Source organism: Hyperolius riggenbachi, chromosome 1, assembly GCF_040937935.1.
Source record: "Hyperolius riggenbachi isolate aHypRig1 chromosome 1, aHypRig1.pri, whole genome shotgun sequence".
Taxonomy (NCBI): Eukaryota; Metazoa; Chordata; class Amphibia; order Anura; family Hyperoliidae; genus Hyperolius; species Hyperolius riggenbachi.
The window spans coordinates 496,683,113-496,702,164 of NC_090646.1; the positions used below are offsets into that span (position 1 = coordinate 496,683,113).

Below are 19,052 nucleotides of genomic sequence, written 5' to 3' on the forward strand. Positions count from 1 at the left end.
TCTTAGCAGCGATCTCCTCTTCTTCTTCGTGCCCCTTGGCGTGTCACTCAGATGTGTCACCCCCTTGTGTTGGATGCACGTAGCAGCATCAGTTCAGGCATCAGATTTATATTTTTTCTATTGAATCCAATACAAACATAAGTATTGCATCCAGTGCTTGCCAGGCAGCTGGTAGTGTTTACAAGGAAATAAATATGGCAGCCCTCCATTTTTTTCACATCAGTTATCTTTTTAAAGTGGATCGAACTATTGCACAGGACAGAAGGAAAACATAGCGAAATGCACCCTGTATGTATTCAGAGAGATTAGGCTGTCTAAGGGCTGGTTCAGACGGACGTCTGCGTAGCGTCGCGTCTGGGGGCGTTGCGGCGGCTGAGCGGTCAGGCTTTCAGTAGCCTTCGGTCGCGTCGTGATGCTGTTGCGGTTTTTTTTTTCCCGTAGGGGAACATTAGCCGTCGCGGTTGGCCGCTCCCTGGAAGCTACATGTTGCTTCCAGGGGCAGCCCGAACGCTCGCGAAAATCGGGACCCGAACGCCGCGTTCGGGTAAAAGCGCGCAAAAGCTTGGTGTAAACGCTCTCATTCACTTGAATGGGAGCGTTTACCGCGACGGTCCGAACGCTTGCGGTAAACGCTCCGCAAGCGTCCGTCTGAACCAGCCCTTATTCTCCCTCTTTTGTGTCTAATCACAAGTTGTAATTTGATCCTACCCAAGAGACATAAACCGGAGTCCCTGCAGGAAACCCACACAGACACAGGGAGAACATACAAACTCAGTGTAGATGGTACTCTGACTGTGATTCAAAGCAAGTCAAAAGTGCTAACTGCCTATGGCAGATAAGCCGATAAGCCCATTTGAAAGCCCTGGCTGTAAACAATACGTCTGCTTCCATGAATCAGGAAGTAGAAACTGCAGATTTATTTTAGGAATTGTGTCAGCTGTAACATGTATTTTTTGTTTTGTTTAAAGGTTATTATGCTGTTGTGTATATTTTAGAGCAGAGAGGAGTTCGAGTTCAGGTCCGCTTTAATTAACAAGGATTATTCTACAAATGAAAGAGATGAAGTAACCCCCCCCCCCCCAAAAAAAAAAAATCATATAAAGTCAAGTGAACCTCTTCCTTTTCTATACTTGCTACATGCAGCCTCTTGTCTATGTACAAACTTGTTATCAGCTGCAGAGGGTAATTGCATTTTTTCTATATTACAAAAATTTGACATCTTTGTGAACAAAGCCTGGTACACACCTGAAATTATAATTGGCCAATCACTGACCAATTTTACCACTTCCATGTAGTATGAGAGGCAACATATATTGAATACTATGAGCAGATTGTCTAGGTAAGCTCTCATACTAGATAAACGTATTAAAATTGGTTGGCCAGTTATTGAGTGTGTACCAGGCTCTCATATTGGATGGATGTAGTGAAATTGATCAGTGATTGGCCAGTTATAATTAAAAGTGTGTACCAGGCTTAGGCCTCTTTCACATTACATAGCGCATGCACAAACCCGATTTCATGCACGCCTTATGACCTGTGGCATTGCATTGGGAAGTTGCGTTGCAACACTGATAAGTGGCGGTAGTTCTAAATCACCTGACGGGAAAGCGCCGCAGCTGGACGATTAAAAGCTCCCAGATGTGTTACAACGGAATGCTCTGTCTAATCTAATGAGAAAGTGTAACGATTGTGGAATTCTCTCCAGTATCAGCGCACAAGACGTGCGCTGACACTGCGGAAATCCTCCACAAGCGTATAATTTGCGGGAACCCAGCAAAAGGTGCATTGCACCTGTAGAGGGAAATTCCTGTCGACAAGCGGAGCTGTGGAGTGCAGAGGAACGGCTCCTCTGCCCTGCCACACACGCCAGACAGGAATTGTACGAATGGAAGAAACGCAGGGCAAGATAGCCCTGAAAGAGAGAGATCAAAGCGACAGAGGGTATGTGTGTTCACCAAACTAGTCGCCACCCTGCGACGATGAACACACAACCAGGAAGACAAAGCGAGAAGGCAATCGCCGGAGATGGCGATTGCTAACGGCGACACAAGACCGAATAAGCACAGATGAGGAATGTATGTTTGTCCACCAATCTAGCCGCCACCTGCGATGGTGGACACACAACAGAAGAAACCAAGTGAGAACGCAATCGCAAGAGAAGCGATTGTGGAAGAGAATGAGCACAGGGACAGATTGTATGTGTGTGCACTAAACTAGTCGCCAACCCGCGACGGTGCATACACAACAGCAGATATGAAGTAGGAACGCAATCGCGAGAAGGGCGATTGCCAGAGGTGACACAAGGCTACAGCAAGGCAGAGCACGAAAGTAGCAAAGGCACAGCAAATCATACAATGAGGAGATACGGAAAACAACAAACGCTAGCTAAACGCGAAAACACCGCACTCATTCGCAACAGTGCACGTGTTTATGCGCGGACCGCGTGATAAGCACAACAGAGACAAGCACGCCTAACTAACCACCGACAGACAAACATGAAACAGAGGACGCGAGCGCTTGCTTAACGGTTACCTCACCGAGCCTCCAGCAAGCGTTCGTAGCAGACAAGACAGACACACGAAAACATGAATAAGCGAGAGATAGTATCCACAGCACTAGCGAAAGTGGCTAGTGCGATCCAGGAAGACAGAACAGAAGGATCCACAGCGCTAACGCAAGAGGCTGGTGCGATCCAGGGAAACAGATCAGAAGGGGCTACCAGTAACAACCGCTGTTCCGGTTAGCACCCAGACACACAGAACGATTTCCTGTCGACCAACGCTGGGACAGGACAATCGCAACATACAAACAAAACAGATAAGCAATCCTAACTGCACTAGGGAAACCTGCCTAGCGCAGTCCCAGGAATTACTCTAGGCTAATCTTCAAACAAAGAGCAAGGCTGACACTCCAGGCGAGTGTTCCACAGGACTAACTCTTATGACCAGCAACTTACTGTGGGAAACATAGCTCTTTATAGAGCAAGCCCACAAGGGATGTGGCTAGGCAATCTGCATGACAAACGTATGCAAATTCCTCAGCAGCAAGCTGCACAACTGACAAAAGGTCTCTCTTCCAGAGACCTGCAGAATGCAGACCTGAACAGTGGTCAAAAGGCTGCCTGCCTGTGCAGGCAGCCACGTGGATCCTCACAGAAAGTTAACATGACAGTCAAATAGAATTTCATGTTACTTTTCTCAACGAATCCTAGGATTGATCCGTCGAAACGCACGGATCAGCTCCTAGTGTGAAAGAGCCCTTAAACTGAAGTGAGGAGAATATGGAGGTTGCCGTATTTATCTCCTTTAAAACAATACCAGTTGCCTGGCAGCCCTGCTAATCTATTTGGCTGTAGTAGTGTCTGAGTAACACCAGAAACAAGCATGCAGCTAATCTGGTCAGATCTGACAATAATGTCAGAAACACCTGATCTGCTGCATGCTTGTTTAGAGTCTGTCGCTAAAAGTATTAGAGGCAGAGGATCAGCTGGGCTGCCAGGCAACTGGTATTGCTTAAAAGGAAATAAATATGGCAGCCTCCATATCCCTCTGACTTCAGTTGTCCTTTAAGACTTTTGCTCACATAAATAGTGTTGCAAAGGCTACTGTAGTTAGAGACCTCACTATGACTGAAATATAAGACATACGTCTAACAAGTGTCACACATGTCAGACTTTTAACTTGAAGTTTACCTTTAGTAAAGCATGGCGGACAGGATAACAAATGGCCATTTACATTTTGGCCTTCTTTCCTGCAAACCTGAGATGATGATGGAAAAGTGAGGACTGCTATTGTTATTTTAGATGCTGGCTGTGTGCTCATCCAATGAAATCCCTTTCTGGTGTGGTGAATCAAGTATTCCGACCAGGACTATCAGACATCGGTTGAAGTTTAGTTTTCTAGGAGAGCAAATCACTAAATGGGCTGACATGACAGCCAAATGGCTAGCATCTTCTAAAAGCATTGGCAATGGAAGACCTCAGGTTCACCAAACCAACCAAAAACAAAATAGTTTCTTTGGTCAGTATTTTTAACGTGTGTTTTTTCTTCTTTCTTTTTTTGTTTTCTTCTCTTCCCGCCCTTCCTGTTTTTCAACAGGTAGAAAAAAAGAGCATCAAGAACCACAATGTCTACCAAAGGATTACACTTATTAAGCTGAATACATTGTGATTTCCAGTAATAGAGACAGTATTTCTGAAGGCTGTCTACATTAATGAAAAGAGCAATGTAGTCAGCTTAACTGACTCCATCTGAGCTACCAGTGGAATAATGCATTGCACAAGCTGGACATTTGCCTGCTAGAACTAGAAGTAATAATTTGTTAAGTGCATATATTGTTTAGTCTTTAGAATTCGTGTTAAGTATGGATCAATGTGAGGGTTTTCCCCCTCTCCCTGATGAACCTGGATGCAAGGAGATGAAGTTCACACTCGCTTGTCCCCCACCACTGCCGCCAAATGAAGAGCCTCCACCACCTCCCCTGCAAACGTCCAGTGACGCAGAGGTAATGGACGTTGGCTCTGGTGGTGATGGACAGTCACAAACCCCAGCTGGGGACCTGCAACTAAGCAACGGAGCACAGCTACTCACAAAAGGCTCGTCTACGTACAAGAACCATCCTACAGTGATAGATCCATTACAATGTGACCAAAGCCCAAGGACAGCTCGCCATGCCCCACCCGTTAGGAGGTTTACCCCCGATCTTAAGCTACTTAAAGATGTTAAAATTAGTGTAAGCTTTACGGAGAGTTGTAAAAGCAAGGATAGAAAGGTGCTTTACACTGGAACAGGTCCAGAGAGTCCAGTAGACGTAGATAGCAATAAAAATGTCAATGGAGACGTGCATGTTTGTCCATTTACTGGTAGTAGCAATGGCGAACATATGGGTAGTGATGACAGTGCAAATAGGACAAATGAGGACCCGGAAACAGATCAGGAAAACAAAGTGGAATATGCTGTCCTTGATGAACTGGAGGATTTCACAGAGAATGTGATGGAAGTTGATGAGGATGGTGCAGAATTTGTATCGGAGGAAAATATGCAAAGGGATAAGCTTGATGATGAATCCTTGATATACAACTATGAGGTATGTTTGTAAATGCTAACCAACCCTGTGCCCTACTAATTACTAACATTTCATTTATTTGAACAGCTCGCCTGTGTAAAGAATTGTGCTTTGTCATATGCATCCTAACCATGCACTGGTCAGATCTGTTGACTGTATTTTTCTGGTTGTCCTGTGTTGTATTGCTGTGAGTGTTGTGCAGTTCAGCAGCATATTGTAGACATTCTTTGCCATCCTTTCTAGCTCCAGACTTGGAGGTACATGCTTGTTCTCGGTGTAAAGGGGATTTGACCTCTCCAAAATTTTGGAAGAGGAGAAGTGCCTGATAATTTGTTTTGCAGGATGATTTTGATAATGATGTGGATGCACTATTGGAGGAGGGCCTTCACACTACCAAAAAGAGAAGACTAGAAGAGAAATTTGATGAAGACAGCGACCACCACTCTGACGGCGAGACCAGCATTCAGCCTATGATCACCAGGATAAAAACTGTTCTAAAAAGTAAGTAACTTTTCCTTAATTTTATATATATATATATATATATATATATATAAATAAATAAATATACACACAACACACAACACACCACACACCACACACACACACACACACACTCACTCTATCTATCAGTTGTACATGATAATCCTGTAGAAAAGCGATGTGAGCACAGTGAGATACTTTTAGAAAAGAGATCAGCAATGTATAGGAGGGAGGTTTTTGATGAGATGCTGTAACTTTTTTTTCTTTTTTATTGGTGAATAAAAGTTACCAGAGACACATAAGAATATTTTCTTTTTATGTGAAATCTGTTTAGGTCGTGGACGTCCTCCTACTGAGCCGTTGCCTGAAGGATGGATTATGACATTCCACAATTGCGGCATTCCTGTTTACCTGCACAGAGAAACGCGGGTGGTGACCTGGTCCAGACCTTACTTCCTCGGAACTGGAAGCATCAGAGTATGTCTCAAGGAATCGCATCCCATTATTTTCTAACTTTTTGAAAACTTTTGTTTTCTTCAAAACTTTTTTTTGTTTCTTTTAATATTTTAAAGTGTACTTGAGGCGAACTTTGGGTGCAAAAGAAATGCTTACCTAAGAAGAGGGAATCCTCTGGATCCTGTAAAGGCTTTCCATGCTGTCCTCTGGTCCCCAGTCGCCCTCCAAAGATTACCAACAAGGGCTTCTCAGTAACCACATTGGGTCACACTTCTCTTCAGGCACCAGTATGGCCATGCCTGCCCAATACGCCGGAGCTGCTTATTAACGAGAAGCCAGAAGAGGAGCGTGGCCCTGATGTTAATTAGGGTCCCGGGCAGTGGCATAGGACAGCGTGGGTTGTCTCTGTAGGATGCAGAGGTTTACCTCTCCTCTGCTATTTAAACTTATTTACACCATGAGCGTTTCTAGCAACAGGAATAGGCATTCTTATGCTTGAATATCTGCAACCAGAGCCCAATCAATCCTTGATGAATGAGAAGTAAATAATTTCTGGAAATTACTATTAAATCTGGTGATGTCTTCTGAAGTTTTTGCCCCTTTCCTCCCTTAGTATGTCCAGTGACTGATCATGGGAGGCTCCTTGAAGAAAATGTATAGTTTACTTTGTTGCAAAATTATCATTATGAAGAAACATAGAATGTACGGAATAACTTAAGTGTTTTTTGGTGCTCCATAAAACGTTTTGTCTGAGCGATTACTGTAAAGGCTAATAACCATGTTCTCTAGATCAGTCTTTATAAAGTCGGACAGCAGCACAATTTTCCTTGTTAGGAGTTAGGTCGTAAACCTTGTGTGTGGCAGTGACAAACCTAGTTCTTAAGGTCATTGTTGCTCTGTATAGGAGCTAAATGAACACTAGAGCAGCAGTGGATGCCAGTGAGACAGTCTAATCTTCTAACCTAGATACTTTACCATTTAAACCAAAATAAAAATATGACACTGTAGAAAAGTCCTATTTAGGATTAGTTCTATAGATGTTCATTTTCACTTCAGGCTCATGTTAAAATTCTGGAGAGTAATGCAGGCCATTCATGTATCAATTTTTTTCCCTTTCCCAATTTCCAGCCCATTCAATCATTTTGACTGTACCTGACAGTCACCTCTTGCCCCAACATGTCCGATCAGTTAATTTTCCATCAATTTTGGGCAGGTTACTGATCTAAAGCCTGATCAGCCGTGTTGTAAAATTGTAAAATGCATGAGAGGGACAGGTTGGGGAAGGACATGTGGCCTAACGATGGCCACAAAGCATTGCACTGCATCGAGTAGTACAGTGCTTGCAGTTCAATGCTTCATGCTGAAATCTGTTGAAATTTGTGATGTGGTGCACAGATGGCATATTATCCAATCAAATTCCAGTTCTATGGAGATAGCAAATTATGCCAAGTCAATCTATTAACAGCCTGTGTCTAGCTTTAAAAAAAAATTGGGTGTTCTTTGAATTTACTTAAATCCATTTCCTAGTTCTCTACCAGTAATAGTTATTTTACTGTACAGTATTAACAGTTATTAACCCTATCAAGTCCTGGGGTGAATTCATCCAGCACTGTTATTCCTGGTTAGCAGTCTATGAAATTTTGGGTAATGTAGGAATTCTTAATTTCTTGTCTGTTTTGCTGTGTAAATTATTTTGGATGATTATTTTTTGAACTGTAGAAGTTCCAGTTGATATGTAGCATGGTGCAATGTTTCTTTCCAGAGACATGATCCTCCTGTCAGCAGTATTCCGTGCTTGCACTACAAGAAAATGAAGGATAATGAAGAAAAGGAGAAAATCAGTGATATGACTCCAGTCCGTGCTCCCTCTGTATCTACCGATGAGAAGAATTCAGAACACGGACCTGAGGAAGGAGAACAGCCAGCTACTACTGATAGTATTTCTTTAGAGGACAAAAGTGAAATCGCACAGGGAGCACTTGGACAAGTTAAAGCCAAAGTGGAAGTCTGCAAAGATGAATCCATTGGTGAGTAAAGAAGTAGACTGCAGAGCTATAAAATAAAGGATTATTCTATTTTTTTTTTTTTTTTTTTTTTTTACTGATTTTATTAATTTTATGCATAATCAATCCAAGCATTAAGAGCAAAAGCCTACAAGAGTTACAACTGCATAGGTTCATCGACAATTTTAGATTTCTTGATAAAAGAGAATATCAGCTAAATCTAAACAATATCAGGTTAACTACTAAAACCCCAAATCCTATCCCTTAACACCCCCCGCATCCCCGGTCTGCATTTGGCAGGGAGAATTGGGAGGAGATTGGTGAATAATTATAATTTGGAGATTTATACTTGATGTTAAAGGCATATTTTGCCCCTATGGATGAACTTGAGTTGAGACTCCAAGTTTCCCAGAGATAATTTCATCAACAACCCGATACCCTTCCAGTGTTTTTGTTTCCATATATCCCCTAGGTATTTCCTTTGCCCATTTTGATAGATTATGAAGTTCTTTATTGGACGTATTTATTTGTTGCAGGCTAGCTTGAATATTTGACAAGGAGATTTGGGGAGGCCAGAAAGCTATCAAAGCTATTCAGTGTAGCTACCGTGGCTTTGCTAAGAACATGGGCTTGTAGTTGGCCATAGAACAGGAAATTATTCCCAGGAATATTGAATGTAGGCCTGATCTGTAGAAAAGACAACAATTTACCATCATGGAGGTTTAAAAGCTGATCTCCTCATTCCAGGCTAGGAATCCGACATGGGCTAGGCTGGCCGAGAATCCCCTGTGCCCTCAGGAGTTAGGAAAAAGTTAGCGGAAAATGACACTTTGTGAAAAAAAAAAAAAACAATAAAAATCAATTTCCGCTAACTTGTGACAAAAAATAAAATCTTCTATGAACTCACCATACTCCTAACGGAATACCTTGGGGTGTCTTCTTTCTAAAATGGGGTCATTTGTGGGGTTCCTATACTGCCCTGGCATTTTAGGGGCCCTAAACCGTGAGGAGTAGTCTTGAAACTAAATGTCTCAAAATGACCTGTGAAATCCTAAAGGTACTCATTGGACTTTGGGCCCCTTTGCCACACATGTGCCACACATGTGGTACCGCCGTACTCAGGATAAGTAGTATAATGTGTTTTGTGGTGTATTTTTACATATACCCATGCTGGGTGGGAGAAATCTCTCTGTAAATGACCAATTTTTTTTAAATATTTTTTTTTATTTTTTTTATACACACAATTGTCCATTTACAGAGAGATTTCTCCCACCCAGCATGGGTATGTGTAAAAAATACACCCCAAAACACATTATACTACTTCTCCTGAGTGTGGCGATACCACATGTGTGACACTTTTTTGCAGCCTAGGTACGCTAGGGGGCCCAACATCCTATTCACAGGTCATTTTGAGGCATTTGGTTTCTAGACTACTCCTCACGGTTTAGGGCCCCTAAAATGCCAGGGCAGTATAGGAACACTCAAGTGACCCCATTTTTAGAAAGAAGACACCCCAAGGTATTCTGTTAGGAGTATGGTGAGTTCATAGATTTAATTTTGTCAAAAGTTAGCGGAAATTGATTTTTATTGTTTTTTTCACAAAGTGTCATTTTCCACTAACTTCTGACAAAAAACAAAATCTTCTATGAACTCATCATACACCTAACGGAATACCTTGGGGTGTCTTTTTTCTAAAATGGGGTAACTTGTGGGGTTCCTATACTGCCCTGGCATTTTAGGGGCCCAAAACCGTGAGTAGTCTGGAAACCAAATGCCTCAAAATGACTGTTCAGGGGTATAAGCATCTGCAAATTTTGATGACAGGTGGTCAATGAGGGGGCGAATTTTGAGGAACCGGTCATAAGCAGGGTGGCCTCTTAGATGACAGGTTGTATTGGCACTGAAGTGCAGGAAGCGCAGGATGTTCTCAAATCGTGACCTGGACATGGCAGCAGAGAACATGGGCATGTGATTGATGGGTGTCTCTGGGTGATTAGAGGGGAAAATAGATGCAATCATAGCACTGGGGAGGTGATCGGAAGGGGATCTGAGGGTTTGACCAAGTGATCAGGAGTCCACACGGGGCAAATTAGGGCCTGATCTGATGGGTAGGTGTGCTAGGGGGTGACAGGTGGTGACAGGAGGTGATTGATGGGTGTCTCAAGGTGTGATTAGAGGGGGGAATAGATGCAAGCAATGCACTGGCGAGGTGACCAGGGCTGGGGTCTGAGGGCATTCTGAGGGTGTGGGCGGGTGATTGGATGCCCTAGGGGCAGATAGGGGTCTGATCTGATGGGTAGCAGTGATGGGGTGATTGGTGGGTGATTAGATGGCAGAATAGATGTAAAAAATGCACTTTGGAGGTGATCTGAGGGTGGGTCTGCGGGCAATCTGATGGTGTGGGTGGGTTATCAGATGCCCGTAAGAGGCAGGTTAGGGTCTGATCTGATAGGTGGCAGTGACAGGTGCTGATTGACAGGTGATTACAGGGGAGAATAGATGTATACAGTACACGGGGGGAGGTCTGAGGTCGTTCTGAGGGTATGGGTGGGTGATTGGGTGCCCTAGGGGCAGATAGGGCTCTGATCTGATGGGTAGGAGTGACTGGGTGATTGGTGGGTGATTAGATGGCAGAACAGATGTAAACAATGCACTTTGGAGGTGATCTGAGGGTGGGTCTGCGAGCGATCTGATGGTGTGGGTGGGTGATCGGATGCCCGTAAGAGGGTCTGATCTGATAGGTGGCAGTGACAGGTGGTGATTGACAGGTGATTACAGGGGAGGATAGATGTATACAGTACACGGGGGGGGGGGGGGGTCTGGGGAGGATCTGAGAGTGTGTGTGTGGGGGGGTTGATCAGGAGCCCCCGGGGGCAGTTTAGGACCTAATCAGAAAAATAGTGTTGACAGATAGAGACAGGGAGTGATTGATGGGTGATTAGGGGGGTGATTGGGTGCAAACAGGGGTCTGCGGGTTGGGCAGGGGGGGGGGGGTCTGAGGGGTGCTGTGGGCGATCAGAGGGAAGGGGGGGCAGATCAGTGTGCTTGGGTGCTTACCAGCGTGGCTGCAGCCTGCCCTGGTGGCCCCTCGATCACTGGGACCACCAGGGCAGGAGGCAGCCTGTATAATACGCTTTGTATACATTACAAAGCGTATTATACACTTTGTATTCGGCGATCTGGCAGCTAGTAACCCGCCGCCGCTTCCGAGCGGCCGGCGGGTTACTGCGCAAGGGGGGCGGAGCCTGTCGCCGACGGCTGATCGCGTCACGAATGATGCGATCGCCGCATAACCACGCCCTGCCGATGGGCGTATTGCGGTCGTTTGGGCCCAGCCCTAGCCACCGCCCATCGGCTGTGGGCGGTCGGCAAGTGGTTAAAACAAAAAGATTTTAAATTTTGATATCGTCTCCTCAGCTGAACTAGGTAGACTTAGGCCTGGTTCACACTTAAATCTGCACATGTCCAGTCCAGTCCAGTCCAGTATGGGCATGCCTGTCAGTTATGTATCAGTTTTGCATACGTTTTCTATCAGTTTTACTAAAATGACAGGACTGGACTAGACCGGAAATATACAGATTTATGTGTGAACACAGCCATAGAAACACATGCAAAACTTGGCAAAAACTAACAGGACTGGATACCTTTTTTCTGTGTGAACCAAGCCTAAACCCTCAGTTATGATGTTTCCTGCTCTACCACAGGCAACAGTGTTCTAAACACAGTGTAGAGAAACATGAGTGCTGGAAAGATGGTGGTGATTACCTGAAAGTAGAAGATGAATAATGCAAAAATTGCTCACGTGCAGTTCAAAAACTTAGCAAATTGCTAATTTTGATAAATTCTACACAGTAGGCACACACATGTATCTGTGCTGGGGATTTAAAGCAGAGAGAAGATCATGATATGGTGAGCTTAGATAATGATACTAACTGTACATAATTTTGTATTCATTATGGTAAAAATACAGTATATAACCAAATTGTTTTACCACATTTTTAGCGCCTCTCCTCAATAAATTCTGTTACCTTTTTTATACCACAATAGATCTTGAAGACTTCCGAAGCTACTTAGAAAAAAGGTTTGATTTTGAACAGGTCACTGTAAAGAAGTTCAGGACGTGGGCAGAAAGAAGGCAGTTTAACCGCGAAGTGAAACGCAAGCTGGCTGAATCCGAAAGACCAATTTTACCTGCCAATCAGAAGCTTATAACCCTGGCTGTTCAGGATGCACCAACGAAGAAAGGTTTGTTGCATGAAGTTGGTGTAGCTTGCATGAACATTTCAAGGTGTAGCTTGACTAAATAAAATTAAAAGGGTTAAGCAATTTTAAGGCAGAATTCTGAACAAAAAAGCAATTCTTTAAAAATGATTTACCATGTTTTTGTGTGGCTAAATCACTATTTCCAGAGGAGACACATAGGCCCTTATCCAATTAAATTTTCTCCTGAATTTTCTCCCTGTTGATAATTTTTAATCTTATCTAAAAATACTTTTCAGTACTAACGGTAAGCACTTGATAAAAGAACTGAAATGCAGGTAAGAAAGTAATATCAAACTTATGATTATTTTTATTGCATTCCACTTCCATGTTTCACTGCGGTGATGTACTCAGTATTTTTCTTCCTCCGAACACAGCTATTCCAGTTGATGCCAAAGAGCACTTTTTTTGTATTATCTGACCACAGCACTTTCTTCCAAGCCTTTCCTAAATTACTTTTTCACTTCCAGCCACTTACAGGCCGTGGGCTCCCTCGCCATCTCTGCTGGCCGGCCCGGTATATTCTGTTGCCCATGTGAGGCAAAGTCCAACTGTACAAATATACCAGGCTGGCCAGCAGAGGATCGGAGCGATCCGAGGAGACAGCGAGGGAGCCCCAGGGCTTGGGGACACCCCAGGTAAGTATAAATGCTTACATTATATTATTACATATTTTATTTGTCTCAGGTATACTTTAAAGGATTTCCGAGGTGAGGATTAATATTTCTGTTTACTCACCTGGGGCTTCTTCCAGCCCCTAGCAGCCGTTTCAGTCCCTCGCTGCAGCCCCGGTCCGCCTCTGTGTCCTGCTGGCATTTGCCTGTCTAATTCCCCCTCATCTGTGACTAGTCACAAGTTGTAATTTCATCATTCAGCTGGGTCAGCTGACTGCCATGGCAGAGCACCTAATTGGTAAACACAGGATGTAAACAATCTTTCTGCTTCCATGAAAGCAGGAAAAAGACACACTGCAGGATTTGTATCAGCTGTATCAAAGAAAAGTTTTTCTTTAAAGGAGTTATCAGCTGTTTTTTAAAGAAAATAAGTGCTACTTACCCGGGGCTTCGTCCAGACCCAAGCTCCCAGCATGTCCCTCGCCGCAGCTCTGTAGTCAGCTGTTCGCCGCAGCTGCCTCTCGGTCCCAGGCGATGACGTCAGGTACACCGCCACATGGAACGGAGCATACTGCTCCCATAAAATTTACAAAAAGTAAATTTTTTTGTAAACTTAAAAATTCAGCAGGGGGTCAAATAATTATTTTCCCCTCTGTACATAGAAACAAGGATTAGTTGAGGCAGGAGAGGTTGCTTTCATTTGTGATAAAATGATGGTGAGGGTGGTGATAGTAAATGTTTATAGGATTTGTGTACATTATATGGTTGCGTGGCAAGCTCTTGTAGGCACAGTGAAAAACAATCCGTTTTAAAATGACCACAAAAGTCTTAAAGAGTAACTGTCAGGCTGCAGAAGCTAATTTAAACCTCTATTCTCCTGTGTTAAACAGTTTAGAAGGAAGCCAAAAAGGCAATACTGTAGTTAAAATCTCTCTTACATTTGATGTGTGCTTATCAGCAAAGCTGTTAGACCCAAGCTCTTAAGAGGACGCAAGCCGCATACCATACTGCAAAACATTCTGGGGCCCTCCCCTCGGCTGCTAATGAGAAGTTACAGGATCAAGTTTCAGCAGTTTGTAACTCAGTCCAGCACACAGCACTGAAAAATCTCCGGGCAGAGTACACTGCAGGAGTCTGCTATTGTTCCTAGCCACATGGCTAATTAATTGAATTAATATTCACTGCACACTAGTGTTATTCAGTACGAGCTTTTCTGTGATCAGGAAGCAGGCAGGACATGACGACACATTTGGCTTCATAGGAGACAGACAAACATGGAACCTGCCATGAGCTGTCAGGAGCATCATTCTCTGCAAATACTATATACAAATTCTGTGAAATCCAAACGTGGACAGTGAAATGCATATGTAATGTAAGTACAGCCAATCTTTAGCTACTGATATGTGTTTATTTTCTCTGAGACCTTATACCTAACAGCTCCTCTTTAAGTGATTGATAGAGATGCTTTTATGGCCTCGTCAGAGTTTTTTGCTATCATTGGACAAGATCACACTTTTGAATTTCATTGTATGACTGCAGTACTGTATGACAGGTATTTGCTTCCACAGAATTGATTAGAACTATGTATTCTTCATTCTATGCAATGCTACAGTGACCTGCTTTCATGTCCAATATTTTGTTTTTCTGGCAGAATTTGTTATTAATCCCAATGGGAAGTCGGAAGTCTGCATCCTCCATGAATATATGCAGCGTGTCCTGAAAGTTCGTCCTGTTTACAACTTTTTTGAATGTGGTAAGGATGTAAAATGTTTCACGTCTTATTGGGTGGAATTGAAGATGCAGATATAGATAAGTTTGTGTGTATATGTATGCATATAATTGTTTACAGGCCCCTTTCCTGTATATTAACCCTGGGCCACAGCCTGCTGCCAGACAAGCATCCCCCGCTCACTTGCTTCATAAACCTCACAGCCCTCTGTCCACTAATAGCCCCAACATCATTTACATCCATCCCACCCACAAACACACTCCCCCCTACCCTGCGGTCTCTGGAAGGTCCGATCTGTCCACAATAAACTTACAGCAGTCCACGACCTCTTCCTCTCCAAAACCCTCACCATCCTCGCACTCACTGAAACATGGCTCACTCCCTCTGACTCTGCCGCAGAGCCTGCCCTCTCCTATGGTTGGCTTCACATCAGTCACACCCCCAAACCAGGCAACAGGACTGGGGAAGGGGTGAGTCTGCTCCTCTCCCCATCCTGCACCTCCCGTGTCCTTACCCCACCACCCTGCCTACAATTTACATAATTCGAGGCCCATGGCATCCCCCTTTACCATCCCCTCCCAGCCATTGTTGCGGTCTTATATACCCCCCCGTCGAGCTCCATCACACACTTTCTTGACAACCTTGCCTCCTGGCTCCCACTCATCCTCTCATTTGACCTCCCCACCATCATCCTTGGGGATTTCAACATTCTCATCGATAAACCCAACAACTCTGTCGTGACCTAGCTACTCACCAACACCCCCACCCTCACTGCAGGTCACACTCTAGACCAGTGTTCCCCCAACCCTGTCCTCAGGGACCAACAACAGTGCATGTTTTGTGGAAATCCACACAGGTAGTTAATCAGCTCTGCCAAGATACTAATTACCTCACCTGTGATTGTGAGTGGTTTTCTGCAAAACATGTACTGTTGGTGGGCCTTGAGGACAGGGTTGGGGAACTCTGCTCTAGACCATGTACTCACTAAATTCACCACCATTACAGACCTTGACATCGCACCCTTCCCGTCCTTAGACTACCACCTTCTCACCTTCAACCTCCTCACAGAAGGCACCTCCAAACCACCCGCTCACCCACCTGGTTGATGGCGTGACATCTATGTCAGCTCAAACCCAGTGTCCTAGCCGACCCCCTCCATGCCCTCTCCTCCCCTCTCACCACCCAAACTTGTCCTAATCTTCCTGCAGTTCAGTATCCTCAAACCCTCTCATCGGCCCTAGAGGAAGCTGCTCCCCCAATATTCCGCCGCAGCTGCCCCCCTAACCCCCAGTCCTGGTGCACCACCCATACTCACAACCTCCATAGGGTAACAGGTGCCACTGAATGGAAATGGAGGAAAACTCAATTTAACCAGGATTTTCTACAGTACAAGACTAACCTGCTGCATTTTCACACTGCCCTTGCTGATGCAAAGCAGGAATACTTCACCAAGCTCATCGGAGCACAAGCATCCAACCCCAGCGTCTCTTTGCCACTTTTAACTCCCTGCTTAACCAGTTCCTGTCCCAACTACAGTATAATCACGTCATTGCAAGTGGCTTGTGAAAGCCACATGACGTGATTATAAGTTGTCCCCTTTTATATGAGCACAGCGTGCGTGCTAGCACGCACCTGGGCTCATCAACCCCCCTCCCTCTAACTACACTAATGAGGCATCCCCTCCCAGGTGTCCGATTTCCCCTCCCCCCCCCACCCCACCCCACACCCGATCCCCTGTAATTACAACCCTCCTCCTCCTCCATGCTGCGATCGGGCAGCATGGGGAATTACAAAGCAAACTCTCACCCAATCTTGTTCCTGCGGCGGCGATCGGCTCCCCTCCATTCAGTACCGCTGACAGCCTCTGTGCAGAATGGATCGGGTCCCGGCTTAATGACGTCATCAAGCTGGGACCCGATCCATTCTGCACATAGAGGCTGTCAGCGGTATTGAATGGAGGGGAGCCGATCGCCGCCGCAGGAACAAGATTAGGTGAGAGTTTTCTTAGCTTCCCTGCGCTGCCTGATCTCTGCAAGGGAGGGGGGGGGGTGGATGGGGATCAGTAAAGAAACACCTTTGCTCGGGGGGTGGGGGGGGGGGGAGGCGGAGCAGCACAGGATCAACAAGGGGGAGAGGGGGGGGGGGGGGTAAAGGGGTGCACACGCACCTGGCTATGGAGGGGGTGAATAGACACAACCAGATAGCTTGGGGGGGGGGGAGTGAATAGAGAAATCTGGATAGCTGGGGGGGGGGGTACTAAGGCCTGGCTGGCTGGGGGGGGGGGGGTTATCCAGAGGCACATCTGACCAACTATGGGGGAGGGAGGCACATCTGGCTAACTGGGGGGAGGATCGAATTATAAAGTAGGAAAAAAATAACTAAATAAAAATCAGACACAAAATGAAAAAATGCATTTTATTTCCAAATAATTTGTTGTCATCATACATTGTACTAGGATTGAACTTTAAATGGTGAAATAACCAGATCGAATGGAAAAATAAAATGTGTGGGTTTAACTTACAGCAGCAACTTTTATTTTAAAACTATAATGGCTGTAAACTGGGAAATAATGACTTTTTAAAAAATTTTTTACCCCTTGTTCCCTTTAAAATGCTTAGAAAATAATATAATTCTTAGCAAAAAGTACCACCCAAAGAAAGCCTAATTGGTGGCGGAAAAAACAAGGTATAGATCATTTATGTATGATAAGTAGTGATAAAGATATTGGCAAATGAATGAGAGGAGTGTGAAATGTAGAAAATTGTTCTGGTTTTTTAGGGGGGAAAACCCCAGGGACGCGAAGTGGTTAAACCAACCCCCCATGCCCCCACCCTCTGTTTCCTCTTTCTCTACCACGGATTTAGTGACCATCTTCACCAACAAAATTGTCTTTATTCGTCAAGAAATATCCAGCCTTCAATCCTCACCTCCCACTTCCTCCCATCCTGCTCCTCCTCTACCCTATGCTCCCCTCACCTCCTTCACTCCTACTACCATTGAGGAAGTCAACCATCTACTGCAGACTTCCCATACCACTACCTCCCCCTTGATCCCATCCCTTCTGACTTACTCCGTCCTCACTTCCTGGATTTGGCCCCAGTCCTCACTTCTCTGTTTAATCTCTTCCTATCCACAGGCACCTTACCCTCAGAAGTAAAGCAGGCCACTGTACTACCCCTGCTCAAGAAACCCTCCCTCGACCCCTCACTACCCTCCCAACCGCCGCCCTATTTCCCTCCTCCCCTTTGCCTTAAAACTCCTTGAGCGTCTGGTTCACAAACGCCTGACCCAGTACCTCAGTGCCAACTCCCTGCTATACCCACTGCAATCTGGATTTCGGCCTGCCCACTCAACCGAAACAGTTCTCACCAAAGTGTTCAATGACCTTGCCTTAGTTGAAGCTGAAGGCAAATCCTGCATTCTCCTCCTCCTCCTTGACCTTTCAGCAGCTTTTGACACAGTGGATCATCCCCTACTCCTCCAGTCCATGGGCATTCATGACCTCGCCCTGGCCTGGCTCTCATCCTACCTTTCCAACTGCTCCTTCACGACCTCCTTCAAGGAGTCCTCAACCCCCCCCCCCCCCCCCACCACCTCTCGGTGGGAGTCCCCCAAGGATCGGTTTTTGGCCCCCTACTGTTCTCCCTATACACATCCTCCTTTGGCAAGGTTATCTCCTCCATGGGCTGTAGCCTTCCTGGCGGTATTGACGAGCCTGACTCGTCCAGCAGAAACATGCTGAAAGCGGTATTGATGAGCTGAGCTAGTCAATACTGCCAGGGAGATTTCCTGTTTGTCTAGCCCGCCGGCTTCACTTTTCCCTCATCAGAGGGATTCCCCAGGATGGCTGGATGCCTGACTGCACGCTGCGGGTAGCGATCTGTGCTACCCCCAGCGTGCAGAACTAGCATCCAGCCACCCTGGGGAATCCCTGGGCAGCGGATCAGCGGGGCAGAGTTCTGCAGGGCTGGCGGGGACTCCCCCTCTATGCGGTGGGTGGGGGGTCCCTTCTGTACGGGCTGGTGGCCGGGCGGGGATCGGGAGGGAGAGGAGATGGTACAAGGGAGGGAGAGAGGCCACCCACAGCCCGCCCACATAGAAGGGGACTCCCCCCATAGAGGGGGGAGTCCCCGCCCGAGCCACCAGCCATACAGAAGGGACGCCCACCGCATAGAGGGGGAGCCCCCCATAGAGGGGCTTCAGACGGGGGAGCAGGGAATCGGAAGGGGGGGGGGGGGGGGGGGGACGACACATCTGGCTACCTATATCTGGCTACACACCTGACTACCCTTACATCTGGCTATACACCTGGCTACTCTTACATCTGGCTATACATCTGGCTCCCTATACATCTGGCTACCTATATACCTGGCTACACATCTTGCTACCTACATACCTGGCTACACATCTGGCTACCTATATACCTGGCTACACATCTGGGTCTTT

General features: G+C 45.6%; 1 protein-coding gene across 5 annotated transcripts in view; it reads left to right on the forward strand.

Moving 5' to 3' along the window:
- Positions 1–19,052, forward strand: part of DGCR8 (DGCR8 microprocessor complex subunit) — a 60,754-nt gene that overhangs the window by 14,558 nt on the left and 27,144 nt on the right. For all 5 annotated transcript variants that reach the window (XM_068243401.1, XM_068243403.1, XM_068243399.1 and 2 more), the window contains 6 exons: positions 4,098–5,085; positions 5,406–5,565; positions 5,879–6,021; positions 7,763–8,027; positions 12,051–12,248; positions 14,529–14,630. In XM_068243401.1, the coding sequence (XP_068099502.1) occupies positions 4,363–5,085; positions 5,406–5,565; positions 5,879–6,021; positions 7,763–8,027; positions 12,051–12,248; positions 14,529–14,630 (1,591 nt within the window). In that variant the 5' untranslated portion in view covers positions 4,098–4,362. The remainder of the gene's footprint in view (positions 1–4,097; positions 5,086–5,405; positions 5,566–5,878; positions 6,022–7,762; positions 8,028–12,050; positions 12,249–14,528; positions 14,631–19,052) is intronic.